This window comes from Oncorhynchus mykiss, chromosome 29, assembly GCF_057628025.1.
Source record: "Oncorhynchus mykiss isolate SJ-2025 chromosome 29, ASM5762802v1, whole genome shotgun sequence".
Classification (NCBI taxonomy): domain Eukaryota; kingdom Metazoa; phylum Chordata; class Actinopteri; order Salmoniformes; family Salmonidae; genus Oncorhynchus; species Oncorhynchus mykiss.
Genome location: NC_143050.1, coordinates 1,547,501 through 1,564,047, shown reverse-complemented (window position 1 = coordinate 1,564,047; position 16,547 = coordinate 1,547,501). Strand labels below are relative to the sequence as shown.

General features: G+C 41.3%; 1 protein-coding gene across 2 annotated transcripts in view; it reads left to right on the top strand.

The window, feature by feature from the left end:
• Positions 1 to 12,610: 12,610 nt before the first annotated feature.
• The window catches only part of inpp5kb (inositol polyphosphate-5-phosphatase Kb), a 29,522-nt gene continuing 25,585 nt past the window's right edge, over positions 12,611 to 16,547 (top strand). For both annotated transcript variants that reach the window (XM_090226277.1, XM_090226276.1), the window contains exons 1-3: positions 12,611 to 13,699; positions 14,715 to 14,819; positions 15,018 to 15,126. In XM_090226277.1, coding sequence (XP_090082403.1) covers positions 13,431 to 13,699; positions 14,715 to 14,819; positions 15,018 to 15,126 — 483 coding nt within the window. In that variant the 5' untranslated portion in view covers positions 12,611 to 13,430. The remainder of the gene's footprint in view (positions 13,700 to 14,714; positions 14,820 to 15,017; positions 15,127 to 16,547) is intronic.

The window sequence follows — 16,547 nt, the reverse complement described above, 5'->3', positions numbered from 1 at the left end:
ATCAGTCTTCCAAGCCTTTGTAGATGAGATTTTCAGGGACCTGCACGGGCAGGGTGTAGTGGTGTATATTGATGACTCCAGGGCTTTCCCCGAGAGGCATTAGACGAGGGCGGACACCCTTTCACGGACCAAAGGAGCTAGGTGGACGGTGGCCAGGAATAATTCCAACTGAAGCAGGAAACCCTGGCAGTGAGCAGCCATCATACTCTCTTTCTCATTGACTCTCTTGCGTTTCCCGTGGTGCTAGGCCTACCCTGGTTAGCTTGTCATGACCCCACTGTTTCATGGCAACGGAGGGCTCTCACGGGGTGGTCGCGAGAGTGCTCGGGAGGTGTTTAGGGGTTTCTGTAGGTGCTACTACGGCGGAAAGCCCAGACCAGGTCTCCACCGTGCTATATGCGCCGAGCATGTGTCCCTGGTGCGCAAGGTGCTTGGTCGACTGTTGGAGCATGACCTGTACGTCAAGGCTGAGAAATGCCTGTTCTTCCAACAGTCCGTCTCCTTCCTAGGGTACCGCATTTCCACATCAGGGGTGGAGATAGAAAATGACCGCATATCAGCCGTGCATAATTGGCCATCTCCCACCATGGTAAAGGAGGTGCAGCGGTTCCTAGCGTTTGCCAACTACTACCGGAGGTTTGTCCGGGGCTTTGGTCAGGTAGCGGCTAATGGTGGGATGCGTCTCAGACCCCGTAACAGGAGGAGTAGAGACCAGAGAAGACTCGGCCTCTGACTCCAACTCGCTGCTTAATGGGGAAAACCGGTTGAAAGTTTCTGTCGGCTGAATGAGCGACACCGGTTGAGCGTTCCTACAGCATTTCCCTCCAGAAGCCATGAGAAAGTTGTCCGGCTGCGGGGACCGTGCGAGGGGATTTATACTAACGTTACTATCTGTACTTACTGGTGGCACAAACGCTGTTTCATCCTTTCCTACACTGAAATTACCCTTGCCTAACGATTGTGTCTGAAGCTGGGCTTGGAGCACAGCTATCCTCGCCGTAAGGCGATCATTCTCATGTATATTATGAGAACAGCGACTGCGATTAGAAGGCATCATGTTAATGTTACTACTTAGCTTCGGCTGTTGGAGGTCCTGACGAACCACGTCCAGATAAAGCATCCGGAGTGAAAAAGTTGAATGAGGGAAAAATAAAAAATATAAACGGTGATTAAAAAGTAAAAACCGTAAAGTTGTCAGGTAGCAAAGTAAGGTTGGCAACAAAACGCACAGCAGCACGTACACAAGTCTCCCTCACAGGGAAACACCACGATCCTGGTCGTTGTGGATCGTTTCTCTAAGTCTTGCCGTCTCCTCCCGCTGCCCGGTCTCCCTACGGCCCCACAGACTGCAGAGGCCTTGTTTACACACGTCTTTCGGCACTACGGGGTGCCTCTCCCCCTTCCAGTGCGTATTAGGGTATAAGCCAGTTCTGGCTCCTTGGCAACAGAGTCAGACCGAGGCTCCTGCGGTGGACGACTGTTTCCGGCGAGCGGAGGAAACATGGGACGCCGCCCATGTTCACCTTCAGCGTGCCGTGCTGAGCCAGAAAGCCGGCGCAGACCGTCACCGCAGTGAGGCCCCGGTGTTAGCACCAGGGGATCGGGTCTGGCTCTCGACCCGAAACCTGCCCCTTCGCCTGCCCTGCCGGAAGCTGGGTCTGCAGTTTGTGGGGCCGTTGTGGGGCTTGTGGGTTCACCCAGTTCTGTTCTCCTGCGTCGGACTTCTCTGCCACCAGCTACGCTCCCCTTACAGTATCATATCTCTGGTGTGTGTGTAATATCTCTGGTGTGTGTGTAATATCTCTGGTGTGTGTATAATATCTCTGGTGAGTGTATAATATCTCTGGTGAGTGTGTAATATCTCTGGTGTGTGTGTAATATCTCTGGTGAGTGTGTAATATCTCTGGTGAGTGTGTAATATCTCTGGTGTGTGTATAATATCTATTGTGTGTGTATAATATCTCTAGTGTGTGTATAATATCTCTGGTGTGTATTTAATATCTCTGGTGTGTTTATAATATCTCTGGTGTGTGTATAATATCTCTGGTGTGTTTATAATATCTCTGGTGTGTGTATAATATCTCTGGTGTGTGTATAATATCTCTGGTGTGTATTTAATATCTCTGGTGTGTTTATAATATCTCTGGTGAGTGTGTAATATCTCTGGTGAGTGTGTAATATCTCTGGTGAGTGTGTAATATCTCTGGTGTGTGTATAATATCTCTGGCGAGTGTGTAATATCTCTGGTGAGTGTGTAATATCTCTGGTGAGTGTGTAATATTTCTGATGTGTGTATAATATCTCTGGTGAGTGTGTAATATCTCTGGTGAGTGTGTATCTCTGGTGAGTGTGTAATATCTCTGGTGTGTGTGTAATATCTCTGGTGAGTGTGTAATATATCTGGTGAGTGTGTAATATCTCTGGTGTGTGTGTATCTCTGGTGAGTGTGTAATATCTCTGGTGTGTGTCTAATATCTCTGGTGAGTGTGTATCTCTGGTGAGTGTGTAATATCTCTGGTGTGTGTGTAATATCTCTGGTGTGTGTATAATATCTCTGGTGTGTGTATAATATCTCTGGTGTGTATATAACATCTCTCCTGTGTGTATAATATCTCTCCTGTGTGTATAATATCTCTGGTGAGTGTGTAATGTCTCTGGTGTGTGTATAATATCTCTCCTGTGTGTATAATATATCTCCTGTGTGTATAATATCTCTCCTGGGTGTATAATATCTCTGGTGCGTGTGTAATAACTCTGGTGTGTGTATAATATCTCTGGTGAGTGTGTAATAACTCTGGTGTGTGTATAATATCTCTGGTGTGTGTATAATATCTCTGGTGAGTATGTAATATATCTGGTGTGTGTATAATATCTCTGGTGTGTGTGTAATGTCTCTGGTGTGTGTGTATAATATCTCTAGTGTGTGTATAATATCTCTGGTGTGTGTATAATATCTCTGGTGTGTGTATAATATCTCTGGTGTGTGTATAATATATCTGGTGTGTGTATAATATATCTGGTGTGTGTATAATATCTCTGGTGTGTGTATAATATCTCTGGTGTGTGTGTATAATATCTCTGGTGTGTGTGTATAATATCTCTGGTGTGTGTGTATAATATCTCTGGTGAGTATGTAATATATCTGGTGTGTGTATAATATCTCTGGTGTGTGTGTAATGTCTCTGGTGTGTGTGTATAATATCTCTAGTGTGTGTATAATATCTCTGGTGTGTGTATAATATATCTGGTGTGTGTATAATATCTCTGGTGTGTGTATAATATATCTGGTGTGTGTATAATATATCTGGTGTGTGTATAATATCTCTGGTGTGTGTATAATATCTCTGGTGTGTGTGTATAATATCTCTGGTGTGTGTGTATAATTTCTCTGGTGTGTGTGTACAATATCTCTGGTGTGTGTGTGTATAATATCTCTGGTGTGTGTGTATAATATCTCTGGTGTGTGTGTATAATATCTCTGGTGTGTGTATAATATCTCTGGTGAGTGTGTAATATCTCTGGTGTGTGTGTATAATATCTCTGGTGTGTGTGTATACAGGTGAGAAAATGAGTACAATAAAGTACAGAGCAGGAAGAGGAGAAGCAGGAGGAGAAGGAGGACGAGAAGGAGGAGAAGGAGGAGGAATTGGCAAACTCAGGTTATATACTTCTACTGTGATTATACACCTCTACTGTGATTATAAACCTCTACTGTGATTATACACCTCTACTGTGATTACATACCTCTACTGTGATTATAGACCTCTACTGTGATTATACACCTCTACTGTGATTATACACCTCTACTGTGATTATATACCTCTACTGTGATTATATACCTCTACTGTGATTATATACCTCTACTGTGATTATATCATTATAATCACCTATACTGTGATTATATACCTATACTGTGATTATACACCTCTTCTGTGATTATACACCTCTACTGTGATTATATACCTCTACTGTGATTATATACCTCTACTGTGATTATACACCTCTACTGTGATTATACACCTCTACTGTGATTATATACCTCTTCTGTGATTATATACCTCTACTGTGATTATATACCTCTACTGTGATTATATACCTCTACTGTGATTATATAATTATAATCACCTATACTGTGATTATATACCTATACTGTGATTATATACCTCTACTGTGATTATATACCTCTACTGTGATTATATACCTCTACTGTGATTATATACCTCTACTGTGATTATATAATCATAATCACCTCTATTGTGATTGTACACCTCTACTGTGATTATATAATCATAATCACCTCTATTGTGATTGTATACCTCTACTGTGATTATATAATCATAATCACCTCTACTGTGATTACACCTCTACTGTGATTATACACCTCTACTGTGATTATACACCTCTACTGTGATTATAAACCTCTACTGTGATTATATACATCTACTGTGATTATATAATCATAATCACCTCTACTGTGATTATACACCTCTTCTGTGATTATATACCTCTACTGTGATTATATACATCTACTGTGATTATATAATCATAATCACCTCTACTGTGATTATATACCTCTACTGTGATTATATAATCATAATCACCTCTATTGTGATTATATACCTCTACTGTGATTACACCTCTACTGTGATTACACCTCTACTGTGATTATACACCTCTACTGTGATTATACACCTCTACTGTGATTATATACATCTACTGTGATTATATAATCATAATCACCTCTACTGTGATTATATACCTCTACTGTGATTATACACCTCTACTGTGATTATACACCTCTACTGTGATTATACACCTCTACTGTGATTATATACATCTACTGTGATTATATAATCATAATCACCTCTACTGTGATTATATACCTCTACTGTGATTATATAATCATAATCACCTCTACTGTGATTATATACCTCTACTGTGATTACACCTCTACTGTGATTACACCTCTACTGTGATTATACACCTCTACTGTGATTATACACCTCTACTATGATTATACACCTCTACTGTGATTATACACCTCTACTGTGATTATATACATCTACTGTGATTATATAATCATAATCACCTCTACTGTGATTATACAACTCTACTGTGATTATACACCTCTACTGTGATTATACACCTCTACTGTGATTATACACCTCTACTGTGATTATATACATCTACTGTGATTATATAATCATAATCACCTCTACTGTGATTATATACCTCTACTGTGATTATATAATCATAATCACCTCTACTGTGATTATATACCTCTACTGTGATTATATAATCATAATCACCTCTACTGTGATTATACACCTCTACTGTGATTACACCTCTACTGTGATTACACCTCTACTGTGATTATACACCTCTACTGTGATTATACACCTCTACTATGATTATACACCTCTACTGTGATTATATAATCATAATCACCTCTTCTGTGATTATACACCTCTACTGCAATTATACACCTCTACTGTGATTATACACCTCTACTGTGATTATACACCTCTACTGTGATTATATACCTCTACTGTGATTATAAACCTCTACTGTGATTATATACCTCTACTGTGATTATACACCTCTACTGTGATTATACACCTCTACTGTGATTATACACCTCTACTGTGATTATATACCTCTACTGTGATTATAAACCTCTACTGTGATTATATACCTCTACTGTGATTATACACCTCTACTGTGATTATACACCTCTACTGTGATTATACACCTCTACTGTGATTATACACCTCTACTGTGATTATATACCTCTACTGTGATTATACACCTCTACTGTGATTATACACCTCTACTGTGATTATATACCTCTACTGTGATTATATAATTATAATCACCTCTACTGTGATTATATAATTATAATCACCTATACTGTGATTATATAACTATACTGTGATTATATACCTCTACTGTGATTATATAATTATAATCACCTATACTGTGATTATATAATTCTAATCACCTATACTGTGATTATATAATTATAATCACCTATACTGTGATTATATAACTATACTGTGATTATATAATTATAATCACCTCTACTGTGATTATATACCTCTACTGTGATTATACATCAACTTGTTTCAATAATGGAACACATTTATAACACAGTTGACCTGTTATTATATACCTCTACATGTATAACACAGTTGACCTGTGATTATATACCTCTACATGTATAACACAGTTGACCTGTTATTATATACCTCTACATTTATAACACAGTTGACCTGTGATTATATACCTCTACATGTATAACACAGTTGACCTGTGATTATATACCTCTACTGTTATTATATGCCTCTACATGTATAACACAGTTGACCTGAGATTATATACCTCTACATTTATAACACAGTTGACCTGTTATTATATAACTCTACATGTATAACACAGTTGACCTGTTATTATATACCTCTACATTTATAACACAGTTGACCTGTTATTATATACCTCTACATTTATAACACAGTTGACCTGTTATTATATACCTCTACATGTATAACACAGTTGACCTGTGATTATATACCTCTACATGTATAACACAGTTGACCTGTGATTATATACCTCTACTGTGATTATATACCTCTACATTTATAACACAGTTGACCTGTGATTATATACCTCTACATGTATAACACAGTTGACCTGTGATTATATACCTCTACATGTATAACACAGTTGACCTGTTATTATATACCTCTACATGTATAACACAGTTGACCTGTTATTATATACCTGTACATTTATAACACAGTTGACCTGTGATTATATACCTCTACTGTGATTATATACCTCTACATGTATAACACAGTTGACCTGTGATTATATACCTCTACTGTTATTATATGCCTCTACATGTATAACACAGTTGACCTGAGATTATATACCTCTACATTTATAACACAGTTGACCTGTTATTATATAACTCTACATGTATAACACAGTTGACCTGTTATTATATACCTCTACATTTATAACACAGTTGACCTGTTATTACATACCTCTACTGTGATTATATACCTCTACATGTATAACACAGTTGACCTGTGATTATATACCTCTACTGTTATTATATGCCTCTACAAGTATAACACAGTTGACCTGAGATTATATACCTCTACATTTATAACACAGTTGACCTGTTATTATATAACTCTACATGTATAACACAGTTGACCTGTTATTATATACCTCTACATTTATAACACAGTTGACCTGTTATTATATAACTCTACATGTATAACACAGTTGACCTGTTATTATATACCTCTACATTTATAACACAGTTGACCTGTTATTATATAACTCTACATGTATAACACAGTTGACCTGTTATTATATACCTCTACATTTATAACACAGTTGACCTGTTATTATATACCTCTACATGTATAACACAGTTGACCTGTTATTATATACCTCTACATTTATAACACAGTTGACCTGTGATTATATACCTCTACATGTATAACACAGTTGACCTGTGATTATATACCTCTACATGTATAACACAGTTGACCTGTGATTATATACCTCTACATTTATAACACAGTTGACCTGTTATTATATAACTCTACATGTATAACACAGTTGACCTGTTATTATATACCTCTACATTTATAACACAGTTGACCTGTTATTATATACCTCTACATGTATAACACAGTTGACCTGTTATTATATACCTCTACATTTATAACACAGTTGACCTGTTATTATATACCTCTACATTTATAACACAGTTGACCTGTGATTATATACCTCTACATGTATAACACAGTTGACCTGTGATTATATACCTCTACATTTATAACACAGTTGACCTGTTATTATATACCTCTACATTTATAACACAGTTGACCTGTGATTATATACCTCTACATGTATAACACAGTTGACCTGTGATTATATACCTCTACTGTGATTATATACCTCTACATTTATAACACAGTTGACCTGTGATTATATACCTCTACATGTATAACACAGTTGACCTGTGATTATATACCTCTACATGTATAACACAGTTGACCTGTGATTATATACCTCTACATTTATAACACAGTTGACCTGTTATTACATACCTCTACATTTATAACACAGTTGACCTGTTATTATATACCTCTACATTTATAACACAGTTGACCTGTTATTATATACCTCTACATTTATAACACAGTTGACCTGTGATTATATACCTCTACATGTATAACACAGTTGACCTGTGATTATATACCTCTACTGTGATTATATACCTCTACATTTATAACACAGTTGACCTGTGATTATATACCTCTACATTTATAACACAGTTGACCTGTTATTATATACCTCTACATGTATAACACAGTTGACCTGTTATTATATACCTCTACATGTATAACACAGTTGACCTGTTATTATATACCTCTACATTTATAACACAGTTGACCTGTTATTATATACCTCTACATTTATAACACAGTTGACCTGTGATTATATACCTCTACATTTATAACACAGTTGACCTGTTATTATATACCTCTACATGTATAACACAGTTGACCTGTTATTATATACCTCTACATGTATAACACAGTTGACCTGTTATTATATACCTCTACATTTATAACACAGTTGACCTGTTATTATATACCTCTACATGTATAACACAGTTGACCTGTTATTATATACCTCTACATTTATAACACAGTTGACCTGTTATTATATACCTCTACATTTATAACACAGTTGACCTGTGATTATATACCTCTACATGTATAACACAGTTGACCTGTGATTATATACCTCTACATTTATAACACAGTTGACCTGTTATTATATACCTCTACATTTATAACACAGTTGACCTGTGATTATATACCTCTACATGTATAACACAGTTGACCTGTGATTATATACCTCTACTGTGATTATATACCTCTACATTTATAACACAGTTGACCTGTGATTATATACCTCTACATGTATAACACAGTTGACCTGTGATTATATACCTCTACATGTATAACACAGTTGACCTGTGATTATATACCTCTACATTTATAACACAGTTGACCTGTTATTACATACCTCTACATTTATAACACAGTTGACCTGTTATTATATACCTCTACATTTATAACACAGTTGACCTGTTATTATATACCTCTACATTTATAACACAGTTGACCTGTGATTATATACCTCTACATGTATAACACAGTTGACCTGTGATTATATACCTCTACATGTATAACACAGTTGACCTGTTATTATATACCTCTACATTTATAACACAGTTGACCTGTTATTATATACCTCTACATTTATAACACAGTTGACCTGTGATTATATACCTCTACATTTATAACACAGTTGACCTGTTATTATATACCTCTACATGTATAACACAGTTGACCTGTTATTATATACCTCTACATTTATAACACAGTTGACCTGTTATTATATACCTCTACATGTATAACACAGTTGACCTGCATCCCAGTAATTGCTTTTTGCTTCCCTGGCTGTTTTAAATACATAGCTTCATGTTTTGTTTTTATTTCCACATGGGAACCCTTCTCTGCATGGCCTTTCTCAGCTGACTAGCATCACATTCTGTTCCTTTACTATTTCTTTCTCTTCCTTGTCTTGTTTTGTTGATTTTTACACATAGAAACCTTTCATTCATGGCCTTTCTCAGCTGACTAGCTTTTGATGGGAAGTCTCTCCCATCGAAGAGACGAAACAATCTCCTCGCTAAGCTCACATCGGCTGCTCTCTCTCTCTCTCTCTCTCTCTATCAAAGAGCAACGCTCTGGTGTATCTGGGAGCCCCCGCGAACCACCAGTATAATAGACCTGATTTAGAGTTACCCAACCTCCTCCCTCTGGAAGGAGCTTAAAGGTGAATGGCAAATGGAACCTTCAGAATACAGAATGTTAAGATGGTTTAGTTCTACCAGAGTTCTGTAACAATCCGTTATAGTACGTAATCAACCCCTCATCAACCTCTGACCAGAGCAGATCAGAGAAGGTAAAGAATGTGTGTTTAACAGTCTGCATGTGACAGTGTTACACACAGAGCGGGGAGGGTAGAGGAGATGTAGAGCGGGGAGGGTAGAGGAGAGGTAGAGCGGGGAGGGTAGAGGAGAGGTAGAGCGGGGGGGAGAAAAGGGGGACAGGATAGGTAGGAGGAGGGGTAGAGGAGAGGTAGAGCTGGGGAAGGAGGGGTACAGGAGAGGTAGAGCGGGGAAGGAGGGGTACAGGAGAGGGAGAGCTGGGGAAGGAGGGGTAGAGGAGAGAGAGCAGGGAAGGAGGGGTACAGGAGAGGTAGAGCTGGGGAAGGAGGGGTAGAGGAGAGGTAGAGCTGGGGAAGGATAGGTAGAGGAGAGGTAGAGCTGGGGAAGGACAGGTACAGGAGAGGTAAAGGAGAGGTCAAGCTGGGGAAGGAGGGGTACAGGAGAGGTAGAGCTGGGGAAGGACAGGTAGAGGAGAGGTAAAGCTGGGGAAGGAGGGGTAGAGGAGAGGTAGAGCTGGGGAAGGAGGGTAGAGGAGAGGTAGAGCTGGGGAAGGAGGGGTAGAGGACAGGTAGAGGAGAGGTAGAGCTGGGGAAGGAGGGGTACAGGAGAGGTAGCGCTGTGGAATGACGGGTAGAGAAGAGGTAGAGCTGGGGAAGGAGGGCAAAGGAAAGACAACGGAACAGGTTTTTAGAAATGTTAGCAAATGTATTGAAAATTAAAAACTGAAATATAACATTTACATAAGTATTCAGACCCTTTATTCACTACGTTGTTGAAGCACCTTTGAGCTTAGGGTCATTGTCCTGTTGGAAGGTGCATCTTTGCTCCAGTCTGAGTTCCTGTGCGCTCTGGAGCAGGTTTTCATCAAGGATCTCTCTGTACTTTGCTCCATTCATCTTTCCCTCGATCCTGACTAGTCTCCCAGTCCCTGCCGCGAAAAAACATCCCCACAGCATGATGCTGCCACCACCATGCTTTACCGTTGGGATGATGCCAGGTTTCCTTGAGACGTGACGCTTGGTATTCATGCCAAAGTGTTCAATCTTGGTTTCATCAGACCAGAGACTCTTATTTCTCATGGTCTGAGAGTCTTTAAGTGGCTTTTGTCAAACTCCAAGCCGGTTGTTGAAGCCTCTCAAACATAATCCAGGTAGAAGCAGGAATTCCCCAGGGTAGCTATTTAGGCCACTTGTTTTTTTCAATCAGTGCGTCTACGTATGCGGATGACTCAACACTATACACGTCAGCTACAACAGCAACAGAAATGACTGCAACACTACCGGCCATAGTTTCTACCTTCTTAACAACACTATCAACAAGGCAGGTCCTACAGGCCATAGTTTCTACCTTCTTAACAACACTATCAACAAGGCAGGTCCTACCGGCCCTAGTTTGTACCTTCTTAACAACACTATCAACAAGGCAGGTCCTACAGGCCCTAGTTTCTACCTTCTTAACAACACTATCAACAAGGCAGGTCCTACCGGCCCTAGTTTGTACCTTCTTAACAGCACTATCAACAAGGCAGGTCCTACAGGCTCTAGTTTCTACCTTCTTAACAGCACTATCAACAAGGCAGGTCCTACAGGCCCTAGTTTCTACCTTCTTAACAGCACTATCAACAAGGCAGGTCCTACAGGCCCTAGTTTCTACCTTCTTAACAGCACTATCAACAAGGCAGGTCCTACAGGCTCTAGTTTATACCTGTTCAGTTGTGTGGGCAAAAAGAGGGACTTGGTAAAATTGCAGTTGTCTCAGAACATGACTGGCTCTTAAATATACACAGAGAGCTAACATTAATAATATGCATGTCAATCTCTCCTGGCTCAAAGTGGAGGAGATATTGACTTCATTATTGCTTGTTTTTGTAAGATTTATGTAAATAAGCTATTCCTGTATTTTATTTGTAATAAATTAGCAAAAATGTCTAAAAACCTTTTTTTTCGCTTTGTCATTATGGGGTACTGTATATATGTTTTTTACAATAATAAAAAAATCTCTCTCTCTGTCTCTCTCTCTGTCTCTCTCTCTGTCTCTCTCTCTCTCACTGTCTCTGTCTCTCTCTGTCTCTCTCTCTCTCTCTCTCTGTCTCTCTGTCTGTCTCTCTGTCTCTCTCTCCCTCTCTCTCTCTCTCTCTCTCTCTCCCTCTCTCTCTCTCTCTCTCTCTCTCTCTCTCTCTGTCTCTCTCTCTCTCTGTCTCTCTGTCTCTCTCTCTCTCTCTCTCTCTCTCCCTCTCTCTCTCTCTCTCTCTCTCTCTCTCTCTCTCTCTCTCTCTCTGTCTCTCTCTCTCTCTGTCTCTCTCTCTGTCTCTCTCTCTGTCTCTCTCTCTCTCTCTCTCTCTCTGTCTCTGTCTCTCTCTGTCTCTCTCTCCCTCTCTCTCTCTCTCTCTCTCTCTCTCTCTGTCTCTCTCTCTCTCTGTCTCTCTGTCTCTCTCTCTCTCTCTCTCTCTCTCTGTCTCTCTCTCTGTCTCTCTCTCTGTCTCTCTGTCTCTCTGTCTCTCTCTCTCTCTCTCTCTCTCTCTCTCTCTCTCTCGGTCCATTGTAGTAACAGTTGTCAGTGTTATTGAGTAGAGTGAAGCATTAATATTAAAACTCTTACATGGTGTGACGTCACTCTAGTCCTGAAACAATACCCTCTGTGATGGTGGATTACACACACACACACACACCTTTTCACGTGGCTCTCCCCTGTTCCAGATTATTGTCCTAATCTCACACGTTCTCTCCATCACTCTTTCTCTCCATCACTCGTTCGCCTGCGTCACCAAAACTCTGTCGCTCTCAGTGAGTCGTCCAGTCACTCGCAAACCACACTCACACAGACACGGAGGATAGCACACACGGAGGACAAGACACACAGAGGACAGGACACACGGAGGACAGGACAGAAAGAGGACAGGACGCACAGAGGACAGGACATAAAGGCAGCAGACTGTACAGTTAATTCTGGGCCTCTTCTGAGGGAGGATCTCCTGGATCTCCTGGATCTCCTGGATCTACTGGAAGACAACCCAGATTAGATCATCTCAGAAGATTAAAACCTCCAACTGAGACTGACAGTTTGCTGCTAGCAGGAGGAATCCACTAGCAAGCCAATCAACAAGAAGCAAAAGAATCACAGACTGGGTTCTATGGGAGGCCAGGTCTGTTGTGTGTGAACGATACAAAGAGGACCTGACCTCAGTAAGGTAGCTGCCCCTGGATCATCAGTCAGAGAAGAGGACAGAATCTGAATACTTTGTCAGAGCTGATTATTATCCCGGAGGGCGTTTCTCTTCCCTTCTTTCTCTTGTTCTCCAGACTGTATCTCTCCATCTCACCAACCGATCTCTCTCTGCCCTGCTATCACTTACAGAGAAACACACTTACAGTCAGATCTGGCTATGTCTGTGTCAATGAAAATGGCGATAGATGCACTGTGTGTGTCTGACGGCGTTGGGTCGGGGGTCGGGAGTCGTGTGAGGTCCGACAGCACCTCCAGCACGGCGTCCCAAGGGTCAAAGGGTAGACTGCTGCTCCGACAGCGCCTGTCCCAGCTGCTGACCTGTGTAGAGGACCTGAGCTCTGATGATGAGGCTAACGAGGAACTGTCCCGCACTCTGGACGAAGCCTTTCAGCTCTGTGGAGGCATCAGCCCCCGAGACACCTTCAGGTGCACACACCTGTACAAACACCCAGAGAGAGAGAGATACACACAGGGTTATTTTCAGGCCTGTTGGGACTCTGCCCAGGACCCCTGGTCCTAAGTCTCAAGAATGGGTTCTAAAGCTGGGTTCTGAGGCTGGGTTCTAAGGCTGGGTTCTAAGGCTGGGTTCTAAGGCTGCGTTCTAAGGCTTCTAAAGCTGAGTTCTAAGGCTGGGATCTAAGGCTGGGATTAAGGCTGGGTTCTAAGGCTGGGTTCTAAGGCTGGGTTCTAAGGCTGGGTTCTAAAGGCTAGGTTCTAAGGATGGTTTCTAAGGCTGCGTTCTAAAGCTGGGATCTAAGGATGGGTTCTAAGGCTGGGTTCTAAAGCTGGGTTCTAAAGCTGCATTCTAAAACTGGGATCTAAGGCTTGTTTCTAAGGCTGCGTTCTAAAGCTGGGTTCTAAAGCTGGGTTCTAAAGCTGGGTTCTAAGGCTGCGTTCTAAAGCTGGGTTCTAAGGCTGCGTTCTAAAGCTGGGTTCTAAGGCTGCGTTCTAAAGCTGGGTTCTAAGGCTGCGTTCTAAAGCTGGGTTCTAAGGCTGGGTTCTAAAGCTGGGTTCTAAGGCTGCGTTCTAAAGCTGGGATCTAAGGATGGGTTCTAAGGCTGCAATCTAAGGCTGCGTTCTAAAGCTGGGTTCTAAGGCTGCGTTCTAAAGCTGGGTTCTAAGGCTGTGTTCTAAGGCTGCGTTCTAAAGCTGGGTTCTAAGGATGTGTTCTAAGGCTGCGTTCTAAGGCTGCGTTCTAAAGCTGGGTTCTAAGGCTGCGTTCTAAAGCTGGGTTCTAAGGCTGGGTTCTAAGGCTGCGTTCTAAAGCTGGGTTCTAAGGCTTGGTTCTAAGGCTGGGTTCTAAAGCTGGGTTCTAAGGCTGGGTTCTAAAGCTGGGTTCTAAAGGTTGGGTTCTAAGGATGGGTTCTATGGCTACGTTCTAAAGCTGGAAATAAACAGTTTGTTGATATTTCTCTCTCTACTTTCTGCTTGTTTCTGACAGGTTGCACATGGTCACATGGAATGTGGCGACAGCCGAGCCTCCTGGTGATGTCACCTCCTTGCTGCAGCTGGACGCCCAGCCTGCCACAGACCTCTACGTGATTGGGTGAGATCATGTCTGCTGGATAGCTATTGGATGTTGAGTGTAAAATATGTGTGTTTACTGTATGTAAGTCTATGTTTATTAAAGTGTGTACGTGTGTGTGCGTGTTTGTGTGTGCGTGTGCGTGCGTATGTGTGCGTGTGCGTGTGCGCGTGTGCGTGTGTGCGTGTGTGCGTGTGCGTGTGTGTGTGTGGGTGTCAGTCTTCAGGAGGTAAATGCAGCTCCTCTGCGGTTTCTGTCAGACCTGCTGGTAGAAGACTCTTGGAGCCACCTACTGATGAACACACTGGCCAGTAGAGGATACATCAAGGTAGTGTGTGTGTGTGTGTGTGTGTGTGTGTGTGTGTGTGTGTGTGTGTGTGTGTGTGTGTGTGTGTGTGTGTGTGTGTGTGTGTGTGTGCTGCACCAGTGAGTTGTGAGAAAACAATAGGAGGCCTTAGTAGGTTCTCATTGTGGTCCTGTTGCAGGTTGAGAAAACACACACAGGGCCCTTTATCTCTGTCTGGTATTCATGTAACAGGTCAGATCAGATCAGGGCCCTTTATCTCTGTCTGGTATTTATGTAACAGGTCAGATCAGATCAGGGCCCTTTATCTCTGTCTGGTATTTATGTAACAGATCAGATCAGGGCCCTTTATCTCTGTCTGGTATTTAAATAACAGGTCAGATCAGGGCCCTTTATCTCTGTCTGGTATTCATGTAACAGGTCAGATCAGATCAGGGCCCTTTATCTCTGTCTGGTATTTATGTAACAGGTCAGATCAGGGCCCTTTATCTCTGTCTGGTATTCATGTAACAGGTCAGATCAGGGACCTTTATCTCTGTCTGGTATTCATGTAACAGGTCAGATCAGATCAGGGCCCTTTATCTCTGTCTGGTATTTAAGTAACAGGTCAGATCAGGGCCCTTTATCTCTGTCTGGTATTTATGTAACAGGTCAGATCAGATCAGGGCCCTTTATCTCTGTCTGCTATTTATTTAACAGGTCAGGTCAGATCGGGGCCCTTTATCTCTGTCTGCTATTTATTTAACAGGTCAGGTCAGATCGGGGCCCTTTATCTCTGTCTGCTATTTATTTAACAGGTCAGATCAGATCGGGGCCCTTTATCTCTGTCTGGTATTTATGTAACAGATCAGATCAGGGCCCTTTATCTCTGTCTGGTATTCATGTAACAGGTCAGATCAGATCAGGGCCCTTTATCTCTGTCTGGTATTTATGTAACAGGTCAGATCAGGGCCCTTTATCTCTGTCTGGTATTTATGTAACAGGTCAGATCAGGGCCCTTTATCTCTGTCTGCTATTTATGTAACAGGTCAGATCAGGGCCCTTTATCTCTGTCTGCTATTTATGTAACAGGTCAGATCAGGGCCCTTTATCTCTGTCTGGTATTTAAGTAACAGGTCAGATCAGGGCCCTTTATCTCTGTCTGGTATTTATGTAACAGGTCAGATCAGGGCCCTTTATCTCTGTCTAGTATTTATGTAACAGATCAGATCAGGGCCCTTTATCTCTGTCTGGTATTTAAGTAACAGATCAGATCAGGGCCCTTGATCTCTGTCTGGTCTTTAAATAACAGGTCAGATCAGATCAGGGCCCTTTATCTCTGTCTAGTATTTATGTAACAGGTCAGATCAGGGCCCTTTATCTCTGTCTGGTATTCATGTAACAGGTCAGATCAGGGCCCTTTATCTCTGTCTGGTATTCATGTAACAGGTCAGATCAGATCAGGG